This window comes from Oryza brachyantha, chromosome 12, assembly GCF_000231095.2.
Source record: "Oryza brachyantha chromosome 12, ObraRS2, whole genome shotgun sequence".
Classification (NCBI taxonomy): Eukaryota; Viridiplantae; Streptophyta; class Magnoliopsida; order Poales; family Poaceae; genus Oryza; species Oryza brachyantha.
Genome location: NC_023174.2, coordinates 4,275,284 through 4,289,431, shown reverse-complemented (window position 1 = coordinate 4,289,431; position 14,148 = coordinate 4,275,284). Strand labels below are relative to the sequence as shown.

The 14,148-nt window shown below is 41.0% G+C and overlaps 2 protein-coding genes across 3 annotated transcripts; one reads left to right on the top strand and one right to left on the bottom strand.

Moving 5' to 3' along the window:
- Positions 1 to 641: 641 nt before the first annotated feature.
- LOC102711490 (protein FAR1-RELATED SEQUENCE 5-like) lies at positions 642 to 4,902 on the top strand. 2 transcript variants are annotated; one of them, XM_040529697.1, is made up of 4 exons: positions 642 to 1,123; positions 1,214 to 3,278; positions 3,878 to 4,080; positions 4,528 to 4,902. In XM_040529697.1, the coding sequence occupies exons 2-3, from the start codon at positions 1,216 to 1,218 to the stop codon at positions 3,891 to 3,893; spliced, it is 2,079 nt and encodes a 692-aa protein (XP_040385631.1). In that variant the 5' UTR covers positions 642 to 1,123; positions 1,214 to 1,215; the 3' UTR covers positions 3,894 to 4,080; positions 4,528 to 4,902. The 2 variants fall into 2 exon arrangements, with proteins under 2 accessions (XP_040385631.1, XP_006664437.1); XM_006664374.3 differs by having other exon boundaries at positions 642 to 3,278.
- A 428-nt stretch (positions 4,903 to 5,330) lies between these two features.
- LOC102711213 (outer envelope pore protein 37, chloroplastic-like) lies at positions 5,331 to 9,855 on the bottom strand. The gene is made up of 6 exons (XM_006664373.3): positions 9,382 to 9,855; positions 7,358 to 7,447; positions 7,044 to 7,214; positions 6,866 to 6,960; positions 5,982 to 6,102; positions 5,331 to 5,649 (listed from the first exon to the last, which is right to left on the bottom strand). The coding sequence occupies exons 1-6, from the start codon at positions 9,775 to 9,777 to the stop codon at positions 5,518 to 5,520; spliced, it is 1,005 nt and encodes a 334-aa protein (XP_006664436.3). The 5' UTR covers positions 9,778 to 9,855; the 3' UTR covers positions 5,331 to 5,517.
- Positions 9,856 to 14,148: the final 4,293 nt, after the last annotated feature.

The following is a 14,148-nucleotide window of genomic DNA, read 5'->3' as shown; positions in this document are numbered from 1 at the left end:
CGGACGGCAGGGCGGTGAGATTGGAGGAACAAAACCCCTCGACTGAGCCGCCGCCGCCTCAAACCCTAACCTTAGCCGGCACATTTCTTCTCCCTCTCCTCTGACGATCTTCGCCCGGCGCGGCGCCGCTTCCCCTGCGGTCACGGTGGTGCTCGGCTTTTCACCGGCGCACATACTCCGGCCGACCGTTGCCCGCGCCCCCTTCCCTTCCTCCTACCTCTCGCCTCCTCAGCTAGTCGGCGGCGCCGTCATGCGGCCCCTCGCCGGTGTGCGCGCTCTCCCGCGAGTGAGCGCGTCGCCGTTGAGCGGCCTCGCGGCGCTGCCCTCGCCAACGCCCTTGTGCGCTCCTTTCCCGCCGGTGGCGGCATTCCTCGCCTCCTCCCTATCTCGTGCCAAGCTAGCCGACGGCGGTATTCCTCAACTACTACTGGTTGCCCTCGGCCTCGGTGGCTGCGGTCGTCTTTTCGCACGGCCTCGACGACCCACACGTCATTAACTAGTATGTTGGAGTTGTTTGACACTGACAGCAGTAGCGCACGCATCATTGACTCTAGTGGTGATGGCAGACCACCACCAGTAGTCTTTTTAGTATGGTATAAATAGATTTTCTTAATTAGAAATTATTTTACTAAGTATAGATTTTACATAACTTAGAGATTATTTTCTACCAAATGGAGAGAGAAATTTTCTTTGGTAAAAACAAAGTTGGGGTTTAATGTGAAATTCATACCAATAATTATCAGGAATAAATTCCATTTTATCGAAATATGAATTCGTGTTTTGCAAAGAAACCCCTCGTCTCGGCTCCCTCACTCCCTCCCTCCCCTCCCCTCTCCCCTCTTCGTCTCCGGCTCCGGCGAGCCTCCTCCCCCCGCGAGCGCGGCGGTGTGTACGGCTTCCTCTCGCCCGGCCCTATCATCCTCGCCCACACCGTAGGCAAGCCGGTCTGGAGCCAGGGGGCGGCGAGGCGACGAATAGAATCCAAGGTATTTCCTCCGTCCTCCGGTCTTCCCTCGCCTCCTCCGCAGACACAACCGCCGTGGTGCCGCGTGTGGCCGAGACTGGAGATCCCCCCGCCCCCTCCCCGTCGGGGGCTTGGGTTGAGTTCTTGCCCTCCAATTAGGTTAGGCCATCCAGCTTCGTCCCAAATATCATTTCTTTGAGGCTCAAACAAATAAAAGATAGTGCATTTTCTTTGATGCGTGAGCCGCAGCGATGATGATGGAGGGTGCGAGGACGGAGGGTGATGAGCTTATTGCCGACTATGTCGATTGCCTCATGTCCCTGGACTCTCGGCCTGGCCAGAATGATAGCCTGATTCTAGAAGGAGCTCCTCCTGATGTGGAGGCCGTCTCTCTCAACGCCGTCGCGGAGCAGGATGTGATGAGGGAGTTTGCTCCTGCTGATGCTGATGATCCTAATGAGCCAGTGCTCGGCATGACTTTCGAGTCCGACGAGGCCGCCAAGATGTTCTACCATGAGTACGCCAGGCGGCTTGGGTTCCCCTTCCGCGTCGGCCGGTCACGCCGCTCCAAAGGCGTGGAGGAGGTTGTCATCATGAAGAGGTTTGTTTGCTCGAGGGAAGGGGTGTACAAGAAGAAGCAGCCGCCGTCCGGTGAGGCTACGAGCAAGCGTGAGAGGATGTCGATGCGCGAGGGCTGCAATGCCATGATGGAGGTGGTCAGGGAGAAGGACCATTGGGTTGTTTCCAAGCTTGAGAAGGCTCACAACCATTGCCTTGGCCTCGGTACAAGAGTTGGGTATCTTCGTGCCAGAGGTTTACCTGATGCCTCCGACAAGGTGACCGCGATGGTCTCTGATGGGATGACCTCTCTTAGGCAGAACATCCTTGGGGAGGGTGGAGACGGCCAGGGTATTCTTGATTATCTGAAGAAGATGCAAGCCAATGACCCTGGCTGTACCCATGCCATACAGGTAGACAAGAATGGTTGTCTGATGAATGTCTTTTGGGCTGATTCTAGAGCTAAAGCAGCCTATCAACATTTTGGGGATGCTGTCACATTTGACACAACATACAAGAAGAGCAAGTATATGATGCCCTTTGTCACTTTTTCAGGTGTCAACCATCATCTTCAGACTGTAATGTTTGGTTGTGCGTTTCTTGTAGAAGAAACTGAATCCTCATTTTCTTGGCTATTTGAAACTTGGTTAGCAGCAATGGGTGGGAAGGCACCAGGATCATTAGTCACTGACCAAAATAGGGCTATGAAGGCTGCAATTGGAAAGGTTTTTCCAAACTCCTTTCACCGCTTCTGCAAGTGGTATATTTTAAGTAGAACCAAGCAAAAATTATGTCATGCATACTCTGAGCATCCAGCACTAAGAGATGAGCTTGAAAGCTGTGTGATTGGATCTGAAACTATATCTACATTTGAAGCATCGTGGATGTCAATCATTGAGAAATATGACTTGAGAAAAAATACATGGCTTCAAGCAATTTACAATATACGCCAAAAGTGGGTTCCTTTGTACATGATGGATACATTTTTTGCAGAAATATCCCCCACACATAAATTAGAGACCATGAATGACTTTTACAAGAAATACTTCAACACAAAGACAACGCTGGAGGTTTTCCTTAATCAACTTGATTTGACCATGGCAAGCCGATATGAAAATGAAGCACAGGCAGATATTGATACTTGGTTTGAGGCAACTACAAAGACTGCATGGCCAATAGAGAAACAGGCAGCAAGCACTTACACAAAAGCAGTCTTCAGTAAGTTTCAAGAAGAGTTCACAGAGTCCTTGGGTTATATCATTCAGAAAACTGAAGATGGTAGTATAAGCAAATTCAGCATCCGAAAAGATGAAGATAATCCATCAGATGTATTTTGTGTGACTTATAATGCTTCCAGTAAGATGGCAAAGTGTAGTTGCAAGTACTTTGAGTTCTCAGGTATTTTATGCCGTCATATTCTTGGAGTATTCGTAATAGTTGATCCACGTACACTTCCGCCTGATTACTTTTTGAAACGCTGGACAAGGAATGCCAAACATGATGAATTGTCGGAAGATAACAACAATAGCCACCATGATGCTACTTGTCAATCCACTGCAAGCCGTTACAATGTCCTGTGTGCTAATGTCATCAGATGTGCTGAGAAGGGATCTGTATCAAAGGCTACGTATAAAGCAGCAAAAGATATCTTACATAAAGCATATGAAGAAATTATTTCCTATGAAAGAAATCCTGGTAGAGGATTACAAAGGGATGCTATAAACATTAATGAGGATATCACGATAGATGATGAAAGGTATGTTTAATTTAAATTGTATAAAATGTTGTGTAAATTTATCAGGGTAATAGTATTTGGAGTCACAAGTGCAATATTTGTAATGATTTTGGGTTACTGACGGATTCTTCAAAATTACTCCTGGAGCATAGTCGGTACTATTCACTGATTGTAATACTTCCTAACCTTAAGGAGTGTAAACAGAAGCCAAACTATAGTTTCAATCTCTTGTAATGTTCTTAAACTTGATTCTATGTTAGATATTTTTTAAAAATTGCCATGAGTATTTTAACTCTTGATAATGACTTTGTCACTCTGCCTTAGATGTGAATAAATTATAGGTGAATTTTTACAATTGTGAGGACATATGCAAGATATTATCGATGTTTATTTACTGGAATCAGTAGGATTGAATTTAATTGCGATCATGAATTCATGATCATACCCAGAAAAAACATCCTAAAAATGTTGGCAGTAGAGAGTCAGAAACCTCGTAAGACACCAATTGAGATGACAATCATCATAAAACATTGTATGTCATGTGTGTTGGTACAATATCAAATGTTTCCCTATCAGAGTCAAGCTGTGCAAAAAGTGATGCATTTTCTTTGCCTTTACAGGAACCTAATCTTCTAGGCCAGCTTCTTGGCTCCTCTTGGTCTCCAGTCTGAATGCATATCCTTTTGTCTTCTCTTAGAGATGCAATGTGAATTACCACCATTGCATGGTTTCATGGAATTGGCCAGCGGATAACAGAATGTGGACCCAAGATGAAAAGGATTTCCACTGATGGTAAATGAAAAAATGTTCATTATCACTCAAGGTAATTATATGGCTAGATACACTTTAATGTTATTATCGGCTACTCTTTCAATCTTTCAAATTATTTTTCAGATATTTTCTTCTTACCCTGCTACATAGTACACGCTCTCATGTTTAAAGCATAAACATCATACAGATGTCTTACTATGTTGCCATCAGGCCCATCACACAAATATGAAACCATTAAAACTGTTTTTGCAAAAAGAACAGAATATTTCCCAAGGAAAACAATATTTTGTTCGATAATCAGTGATCAATAGTTAGATGTCTTCGATGAAGATTACAGGAATAAGATGTTTTCTTAGATCCTAATTTTCCTTGATTACTTTGCCAACAAGTGGATCTACGCGCCTTGGGGAGGGGGGGGGGCATACTGTGACGGTGTGGCTTTGTGACTTAAGGATGGGTATTTAACATATTTTTTCTTACTGTAATACATGTTGCACAGGATTTGGATCAACAGCAACAATATGGGTTGAAACATGGACACTACCACCCTACTTTGATCCTTGATATCACTGCACCTATGAGGTTTATTTCACGATTATGGCTAGTTGACAGTTGTTCGTCAGTCTTCAGCCGTTGTGCCCTCCACATCTCAGATGTTCAGTTGGTCAGGAGTTTGGACGCAATCTAACAATCAATATTTCCAAAAATTGGGATTAAGAATTAGCCCTAAATGGTGGTTGAATGCAATTTTCATGGTGGCAACTGGCAAGGAGGGTTGGGATTCCTTTGATGTTAGGGGCTAGAGCATCCCCAACAACTCATCTAAATTTAGTCATCTATATCTTCTGAGGATCATGTAAAACAATTTTTATCTTTTATATCTTTCTTTACTCTAGCAGATCATCTATATATGACATTCTCCATATTTTTTTGGAGGATAGAGAGAGGACATTTAAATATAAAGTCTCTCTTCTAATATGGATGATATCTAAAAATAGAGGATGAGATAAATATTCTGCTGAAGCTCATTTTTTATCTCACACTCTATGAAGGATGGGAAAGATGAACCGTTGGGGATACACTTAGGCCGTTAGGGTAGGAAGCATTGCAGTTCTTTTTTTTTTCCTTTGGCAATGAAATGGTTGAGATCTGCATGTGCAAACCTTGTAAAAGTTGTTCGGTATCAGTATAGTTTACTTGAGTATTTAATTATTTATCAGTTCATATATTTCCTATATTAACTTTGCACTGATGTCAACAGAAGTATTTACGTCGATCTAATCACAATGCTGTAAATGGATCTGCGACAAAATTGTTTGTCATAGGTCGATTGTACATCAAAATAACATTCCATTTCTGCAGCAGATAAGCTGATCATATTACATATTGACTCATGGAAATGCATCCACATTTTTTATTTTTATTACTCTTCCTTTATTTGTGCACAAAATTTAGTTATGTGCGCATGGTGTAATACAGAGTTCATAAACTAGAAGTCCCATCTTTTCTTCACGTGGAACATTACGGCTGAATTCTTTACATTGTCTTGTGGAACTTTAAGCGTCAACTGAACTTTGGCCTTCAAAGGCACCTCCTTCGTCTTGCCCCCTGCATCTCCAACCTACATGCCAAGATGTGATTGGCGTCAATTTCATATGATAGAAAATATTTTTTTAGATAAAGGAAGTTTTTATTGATCTTAGGTCATCAAGATGATACAATCACTCAAATACCACTTCCGACCTCTGCATAACTAAGATGCACGCAGCTAAAAAACTAGACGTATACTTTGCCATTTATTACAAAATAGAGCAAACAAACAATTATTTGACACCAAATTCAGCTTAAGTTACTAGAATACACGGTGCAAGAAATGTTAAGACATGAAAAAAAGCTGTTTACCAATCTGTGTCTCGGTCGTTGACATTGAAGCATAAGTGAATGAATGCTTACCCAAAGAGATGCCCATCCAAGCCTTTGGTCAGACTCATAACCAGCTTTCCACTTGACATTCTTAGTGGCCTTGTGTTTATAGACAGCACTCCAGTAGTTTGTGTCAAACTGGTACCAGTAGCTGAAAATGATAAATACCACATGAAGTGTAAATGGCGTACCTCAAGGCTCAAGCTTCGCGTACAAGTTGTGCGGCTTCACAAGTCTTGCATGCAAGAATGTTCACAAGCATGGACAGTACTTGTGTGGCATAAGATTTCACTGCTACCTTAGGGATATGATTTGGTTGAACTATTATATACCACTTTCTCCATTATATATTATAAGACTTTCTAGTCTTGTCTAGATGGCTAGATTTATTCATGCATCAATGTATGTGTTTTGTATATGTGTCTAAATTTATTAGCATACAAATGAATCTATGCAAGACCAGAAATTCTTATAATATGGAACGGAGGAAATATTTCCATAATTTTACAGATGAGTTTTAAGGGTTGTATCTCCTTTCGTGAAGCAATAAAGATGAATTAATCTAGGCACCTCTGGAGATTCTTCATCCTTGTTCAGTCACCCCCAGCTATCTACCCACTTACAGTTGTCTGCTTAACCCAGTGAATTAAGAATAAGGTTTGTCAAATGGACACTCCATGATGGTGTTTCAACTATAAACAACTTTTGAATTTCAGTGCAAAAGCTTTTCTTTTCTCATTATATTAAGAAGAAGGAAAAGAGTCTAAGAAGACTCAAAGTAGCCCATTAGGGCCAAGTATATTACAAAAAGACTTGCCACAGAAATCAAAAGGACGACGACCATCACCAGCAACCCAAAACAAACAGCTCAACAGCAATAAACTACTCTGAAGGTGACCATGACTTGCGCTTACCTTAACTTATCTGAAGGAGTGAATTGGCGCTTAAATGCAAAGGATAATGAGTTCGATGGTAAAGAGATGCTGGGAATAAATGATAACTCTTCATCCTATAAAATACAACATATTATCCATAATGAGTGGGATGGTAATATTGATGTAAATGAAACATAGCCAGGTGAGAGATATTTACCTTGTAACGATATTTTAAGTTCATCTCATCGTCACTGTATAATGCGGTAAAAACTCCATTCAGAACATTAGACTTCACCATGCCATTTACTGACAAAACCCTGTTTCCTTCATCCAAATATTTCTCCTTAACTGAAACTTCACCATTGGGGAAGATGAAGGTTGTCCTTGGCTACAAAAAAAATAAGATCCATGAACTCATGCAAGGTGTTCCTAATTTAACATTATCAACAATAGCAAAGGTTACATAGTGTTTTCCCTACAGTCCAAAAACTAATGAATATTTCACTTCATCTTGGTTGCATAAATACTGACCAATCCATCAGGTGGAACCACAGATGATAACTCAATCTTGCATGGTGAATCACCCAAATTTGCTGTCACTGTCACTTCCCCTTTTTGCTCCTGAGAAAACAAAAAATGATCACCTGGACCATGCAATGATATTATATGTAACAGGACCGCACATGTTCCCATAGGAAGAGAATAAAAGCTATGCTCTAAAATAACAAATAGATAAAATACCAACTTATTGTCCATGGTAAACAATTTCCTGCATGCAAAGCCTTTTTTACACTCGCGTCTTATTGAGAACAGGTAGAATGTACATTATACAGAAGATCAAAAGTGTCAGAAACTCAAAATCATTTGATCAACATGCTTCTGATTAACAAGCCAAAGCAATCCCACTCACCTACCCACCACAAAAAAAGAAACATATAATAAGAATATATTAGTAATATGGTGATGCCGATTCATAAATGTGTTTCAGACTTTCAGCAGATGCTCTTTCGAGTTCAGTTCTGATGTCAGTTAATAATTTCAGGAATGGTTGGGGAAAATGCAAGCTGGTAAGAGAACTTCTCAAAAATAAAATCATTGGAAACAAAACAGATGTTATCAGGATAGCTTCTCCGTGTACAGAACACACACCTTTCTACTGTGGTACTTCAATTGAAAGTACCTATCCAAGTGAATACAAGAAACAATTGATTTGTCATATTCATGACTGCAAGACAGAGACAAAATGTGGGTCGAGCAGCCGATATGAAAATATGATTGCTCTCCATTCTGGCAATTCTGAAACATAAGGTAGTCTCAGGAATCTCACGGCACTGCTCTAAAAACAGAATGAGCATCAATAGCAACTGATTTTGAAACTTCAAATCATGCATATTTACCAAGGGATCTCAACACAGGAATCATTCAGGCAGAAAATGGCTCTAGAGCTATGATTTTTAGGATAATAATATATTAAAGGACATCTGTAAACTCAAAAGGTTACAGTAAGTACAGAATGCATGACAACAAGTTTTTAAGAACTACTACCTCCGTTTTATAATGTAAGACTTTCTAGCATTATCTAGATTTATATTGATTCTAATGAATAGGCATATATACAACTAATATACATCCATCAGTAGATGAATCTAGGCATAGCTAAAAAGTTTTATAATATGAAACGGAGGGAGTAGTATATGATATTCATAAAGTGCAACGCATAGTGCAGTACATTTGATCTCACAAATAACTAGCCACAGTGTTCCACTACATTCCCAACTCAACTCAAGAATTCCAAAATTAATGCCGATTCAGTTGTACCGCATGCATGTTTTGCAGCATTGCACAAACTCAATCAATCCATCCTAAACAAAACCACATGAAATGCACAAGGCTGCTCATATGGCCATCCAATAACACGTGTAATAATGCACAAGGTGAGAACCAAAGTTCGAAATTTCAGCAGACATACCATAAGTCTGCATGGTATGTCAGGCCATGTGTTTTGGCATCTAGAATCAGCATTACTAAACCCATAAAGAGGACAAACGTACATGCACTTTTATTCTTTCTCCCCAAACAATGCAAGAATAACTGGTCCGTCTCTGCTCTTCACTCAAAAGCCTCTACTTATAGCTGCCTTCTAATCACCAAGAAAACAGAAAACTTTCACCGACACCCTTTTGCATATCCCATTTATATCATCCCGGATGGGATAAGGTCTGGATTAAAGTCCTCTAACAGCGGAGAGTGCTGTACTGATTTATAAAAATGGGTCTCCAAACATGTGGTGTTTATAAATTTAACACTCAAAGTGTATGCCGTGTGGGTCCATCTGTCTCTTTGAAATAGATTTTTCCAATTTTTCCCCCTTTTGCATATCCCATTTCTATCGTCCCGGACGGCATAAGGTCTGGATTAAAGCCCTCTAACAGCCGAGAGTGCTGTAATTATTCTTCAAAATGAGATAAATATGCAAAGGTTGATTTTGACCTTTTGAACAACGAGATGGCAAAATAGAACAGTAAATGCACTCTAAACCAACCAAAAGGTCGCACCTTGGTGTTGTGTGAAGCTCGCAGCCGCAGCGACCCGGCCAGGTCGGCGACGCCCCGCAGCAGGGCGGTGCGGGAGGCGGTGTCGACGGCGACGGAGAAGTTGCGCGCGAGGAGCGCGACCTCGGGGGGCGGCGGCGGCAGCGCGCCTGCGGCGGCTCCCCCTCCCCCGTGGTGCGCCCGGATGCGGAGCTTGGCGAGCCCGTCCATCACGCGGCAGGAGATGCGGTGGGAGAAGAGCCGGGTCGCGCTGTCGAACTCCGAGGTGACCCGCACAGCCGGCCACCGCAGCCGCGAGGATCCCTCCGGCTCCGGGGACGGCGTGGCGGGGCTTGGGGCGCCGTCGTCGTCCACCGGAGGGGGCGGGGGCGGGGCGGAGAGGAGCGCCGGCGCCGCCATGCGTCGCGAGGCGAGGCGAGGCGGCGATGAGGAGGGGAGGGGAGGAGAGGAGAGGAGGAGGGTAGGGTGTGAAGAGGACGCGTGGTGACCGTTGCCGTCTTGTAGTGATGAAGGATATGGTACCGTATTCGTATCTCTACATTTTCCCTTTTGTTTTTCGAGAAGTTTGGTGCTTTTTCCGTTTCCGTTCGAATCACGAAAAAACTTTTTTTTCTGGAACTTTCGTTGTATTCGACTCGGCGACAGGAGCAGGTAGGAAAAATGTTTGTATACACGCCAAAAAATATTTGTATACCGCGATGAGTACGATGTTAACGAGGTATGTTATATGTTCTCTATGGACCGTTACGCTAACTTGTAACTCGTTTGCCTTTTCAAAGGTGCAAGTTCTGTGATTTTGCTTATGGTCTGATGTTATTGTACCTATATTTTGTTTAATGTACCCAGTTATGATTCTCAAAATCTAGTGTTTTTCCCAGACTAATCAAACAATTTTTTTCTCTATGTCATGCTATGAGAGTTTGGGAGAGCTTGCACATGATGTTCCACTATTATGATGTTTATGGTCCTTGGTTATCACAAACAGTACATAAACCCATCGAGAATTAATAATAAAGTATAAGATATAAATAATTGTATATGCTCGTGGCATCTATAAAGAAACTTGTCTTATAAATGAGAATGATGAAACTAAGGTAGTACGCATTAAATTCAGCTAAATCTCAGGCAAGACTGTCGTGCAACTCCAAGAGATGTGTCATTGCTGTCACCATATGACCATTGACGTTCTAGCCATTTGTCAATTGGATAAGCTAATTGCACGTAAGTAGGTTTATGTATATGTTGTTATAGGTTTTGGGCTCTGATTGGTAGACTTATATTTGAGAAGTAATAAATGAACAACAACCAAAATAAGTTAATTTTTTATATTTTTATTGTCATTTAAAAGCCTATGCTGCAAAATACACTGCATGAAAAAACCTCAACATTAACCTTGAATTTAAGTCTCAAAATTCAAATTTTGCACGTGGTTTATAAGGCACATGCAAATGATGAGAGTCCTATTGATATAAGACATTTCATTGGGAGTCGTGGCAATGAGCAGCATGATGTGGTTTTTTTTAATTTAAGTATATTCCTCATATATCATATGCCATTGTAAATGTAATGCTATTTTTGGTATTGATAATAGGATTTGACATGGATCATATTGGTGCTCTCATTACTTTTAGAGACGTTACATTTGAAAGCCCTATGTCACATCATGATAACAGGGTGGAGATCACAATAGATTGTTTGACTATGTGATGTATTACATGTTTAGTTTTGCGTCGATCCCAATATTCGGTGTTTGGCATTTACTCATGTGAGTAGCTCACCTAAGGTTAAAGTGTAATTTGATCTTCACTAATAATGATTAACAATGAAGATGGGTACTATATGATGTTAGAGTTCGTTTAGCCTTTTGTCTTATAGTGAAAACTCTACATTCGATTCTTTGTTGGTTTTATTTATGTGCAAAAATGTTCCAAGTAATATTTTCCTATAAAGATATAATCATTTGATTTGATTTTCACTTACTAGTCTGGATTTAGTTAAGATGGCACAAGTCCTTTTTTCTTATCTTGCAGGCGTTATACAACAATTGGGTTGTGCTCTGTTTTAGCTTTTAAATGATGACAGATTATCTGATTTTTCTGATTGATATTTAATGGTGTAAATACTAGAATTAGCTATTGCATAGTTAAAAATATATTTTTGAAAGGTAAGACAATGAACCTCTATATAGAAACTTTTTGGAAAAAATGCTCCGTTTGGTAGTTTGAAAAACGTGTGCGCAAAAGTCATGAAAATTTAAAAAAAACAGGTTAAAGAACACGACCTTGGAGCTTTAACACCTCTTTATGTGGTATAATTGTCATGTTCAAGAACACAAGGTACGCAAAACTTTCTACTTCATATCGTCTTATTTACATGTTCTATACTTTTAGCAAGCTTCTAGTAGGTTTTGTAGCGTAATATTCGTATAAGTCACAAGTATGAATACCTTTCTAGGCCACCTCATCTTATTTACTTAGTTAACATTTGTTATCGATTGAAAGGGAGAAAAATCTTCTAATTTTCCATGAACATGGTCGATGAAAATGCTAAAAGTTTGTTTTTGCAAAAAAAAAATCTACGGTAGAGTTGCTTTAAGAAACCATATTAACCTATTTTTATGTTTATAATAATAAATATTTAATTAATCGTGCGCTAATGACTCACATTTTTCTATGTATCGTCTTTCTCAGTCTTATTCTGCATTCGTTACAAGCTTCTAAGTTTAAGTTTATGGTGTAATAGTTATCAAATAGGTATAAAGACAATTATACTCTGTCCTACTTTAAAAATACATTGCAAGATAAAATGCATGATATGATATTTTGGTGCATGGTTTTCACTAGTGTTGAATTGTATAAGAATGTATTTCAACTTGAAAGATTTAATCAATGTTGTACTCTATCCTACTAAATGTAGATAAAATTATCCAATACTTACCAAAGATGAGTATGATCATTACAATTTTTTTAAAAAATAGCATGGTGCTCAGAGCAACGTGAATAAAGAGCCACCATGCCTAACCAATCCATGCGATACGTATATTGACACCTTAGCAAAACTTTCTATTCCAAACACTTTGATATGACTAGTTGTATCTATATCTAATTATTATTTTATTATTTTAGTTGGAAGTGACGTACGTTAAAAGTAACTTCATAGGTGGTTACAAGGATATTGTTTATGTTAATAGTGCACATATGTTATAAGTGCCTGCGTTTAAGATCTACTTGTCAAGAAAAATATAAAATCATAGATGAAAAAGAAAAAACACACGACAATTAGCAATAAATAAAATTCGTACAAATAGACTACTCGAAATATTCAAAAGTGTAAAAGAAAAAGCGACTATTTCCGTTCCTCTTTTTTTTTGGAGAAAATCTAACAAACGCCATCAACGAGCGCATAATTCTAACAAATGCCATTCACGAGCGTGACTTCCAGCAAATGCCATCCTACAAACCAAAACTTTCTAGAAATGCTATCTCCGTCGCTGCTTTGTTAAAATATCTCCGTTAGCTACTGTTACTTTTGTTGAAATGACCAAATAGTCCTCATACGAAGGGTAAGCACTTAACATGTAAAAATGTAAAAGAAAATAAAAAGGAAAAACACGTGATATGGCTAACCCTAAACCAGCAGCTTGCTCTAGCGGCGGCAGGGTCGATGCACCGGCGGTGGCTAGGGAGGATGCGACGGCTGTAGCGATGCGGCCTTCGGCGCCTGCAGCGCAGGGGCGGTTGGGGATCCGACGGCCACGACGAGGGTTGCGACGGCCGTGGCGGCGGGCCCTATGGCGCGAGCTGCGCCGATGGCGCCGGGGCTGCGACCTCCCCAGCACAGGCTGGGATGACATCGCCGCGGGTGATGTTGCCTACAGCCGTTGCGACGGCGCAGGCAATGCGGGCTGCGGCAATGGTGATGCATCCCCCGGCGGCAGCGACGGCGGGGATACTGCTTGCGGCGGTGGGGACGGCTGTGACGGCGGCGGTGGCGGTGATGCGACCCACGGCAGCGGCGGTGGCGATTCGACGGGCAATGGGGAGTAGACTACTACACTATGTGTGCTCTGTAAGAATTTTATTTAATCTATGTGTTACAATTGTAAGTTGGCAGCTTCTTGTTTGTGGCAGCTATCCATGCACAATGCATCGCTTATGTGAATTGCTATGCTGTCAAGTATTCCAAAAAATAATACGATTTGCTTTTTCGTATATTTATTTATTTACTAGGAAAATGGCCGTGCCTTGTTATGGAATTAAAAAAATCACATCCGCACATTGTACAACTATTTTGAATTTTATAGCTTAACTTTATAATTAATTAGAGACTTTTGCCTTTTGGTTTGGTAAAAAGGCCTTTATTTGTTATTACCATGCAAGGATGATCATGGTTGGAGCTCTATAAGCTAAAGATGTTAAAGAAGTATGAATAAATTAGATAGAGCTGGTATTTGCACAGCCTTATGAGGCTAAAATGGTCATTGCACAGTACCAGCTGGGTTAACAGAGTAGTGACGGAGATGGTATTTCTGGGAAGTTCTGATTTATAGGATGGTATTTGTTAAAAGTTACGCTCGTGGATAATATTTGTTAGAATTATGCGTTTGTCGATGACGTTTGTTAGATTTTTTGTTTCCTGTCCGGAGATATTTCTGTCTCTGCTCCTTCGCTTCATACTTCCTCTCAGGGTCGCCCTCCCACTCCCACCAGGTCCCTAGACCGCGTCCAAGCCCCAGCTTAGCCATTCCCCGAACCCGAGGCAGATCGGACG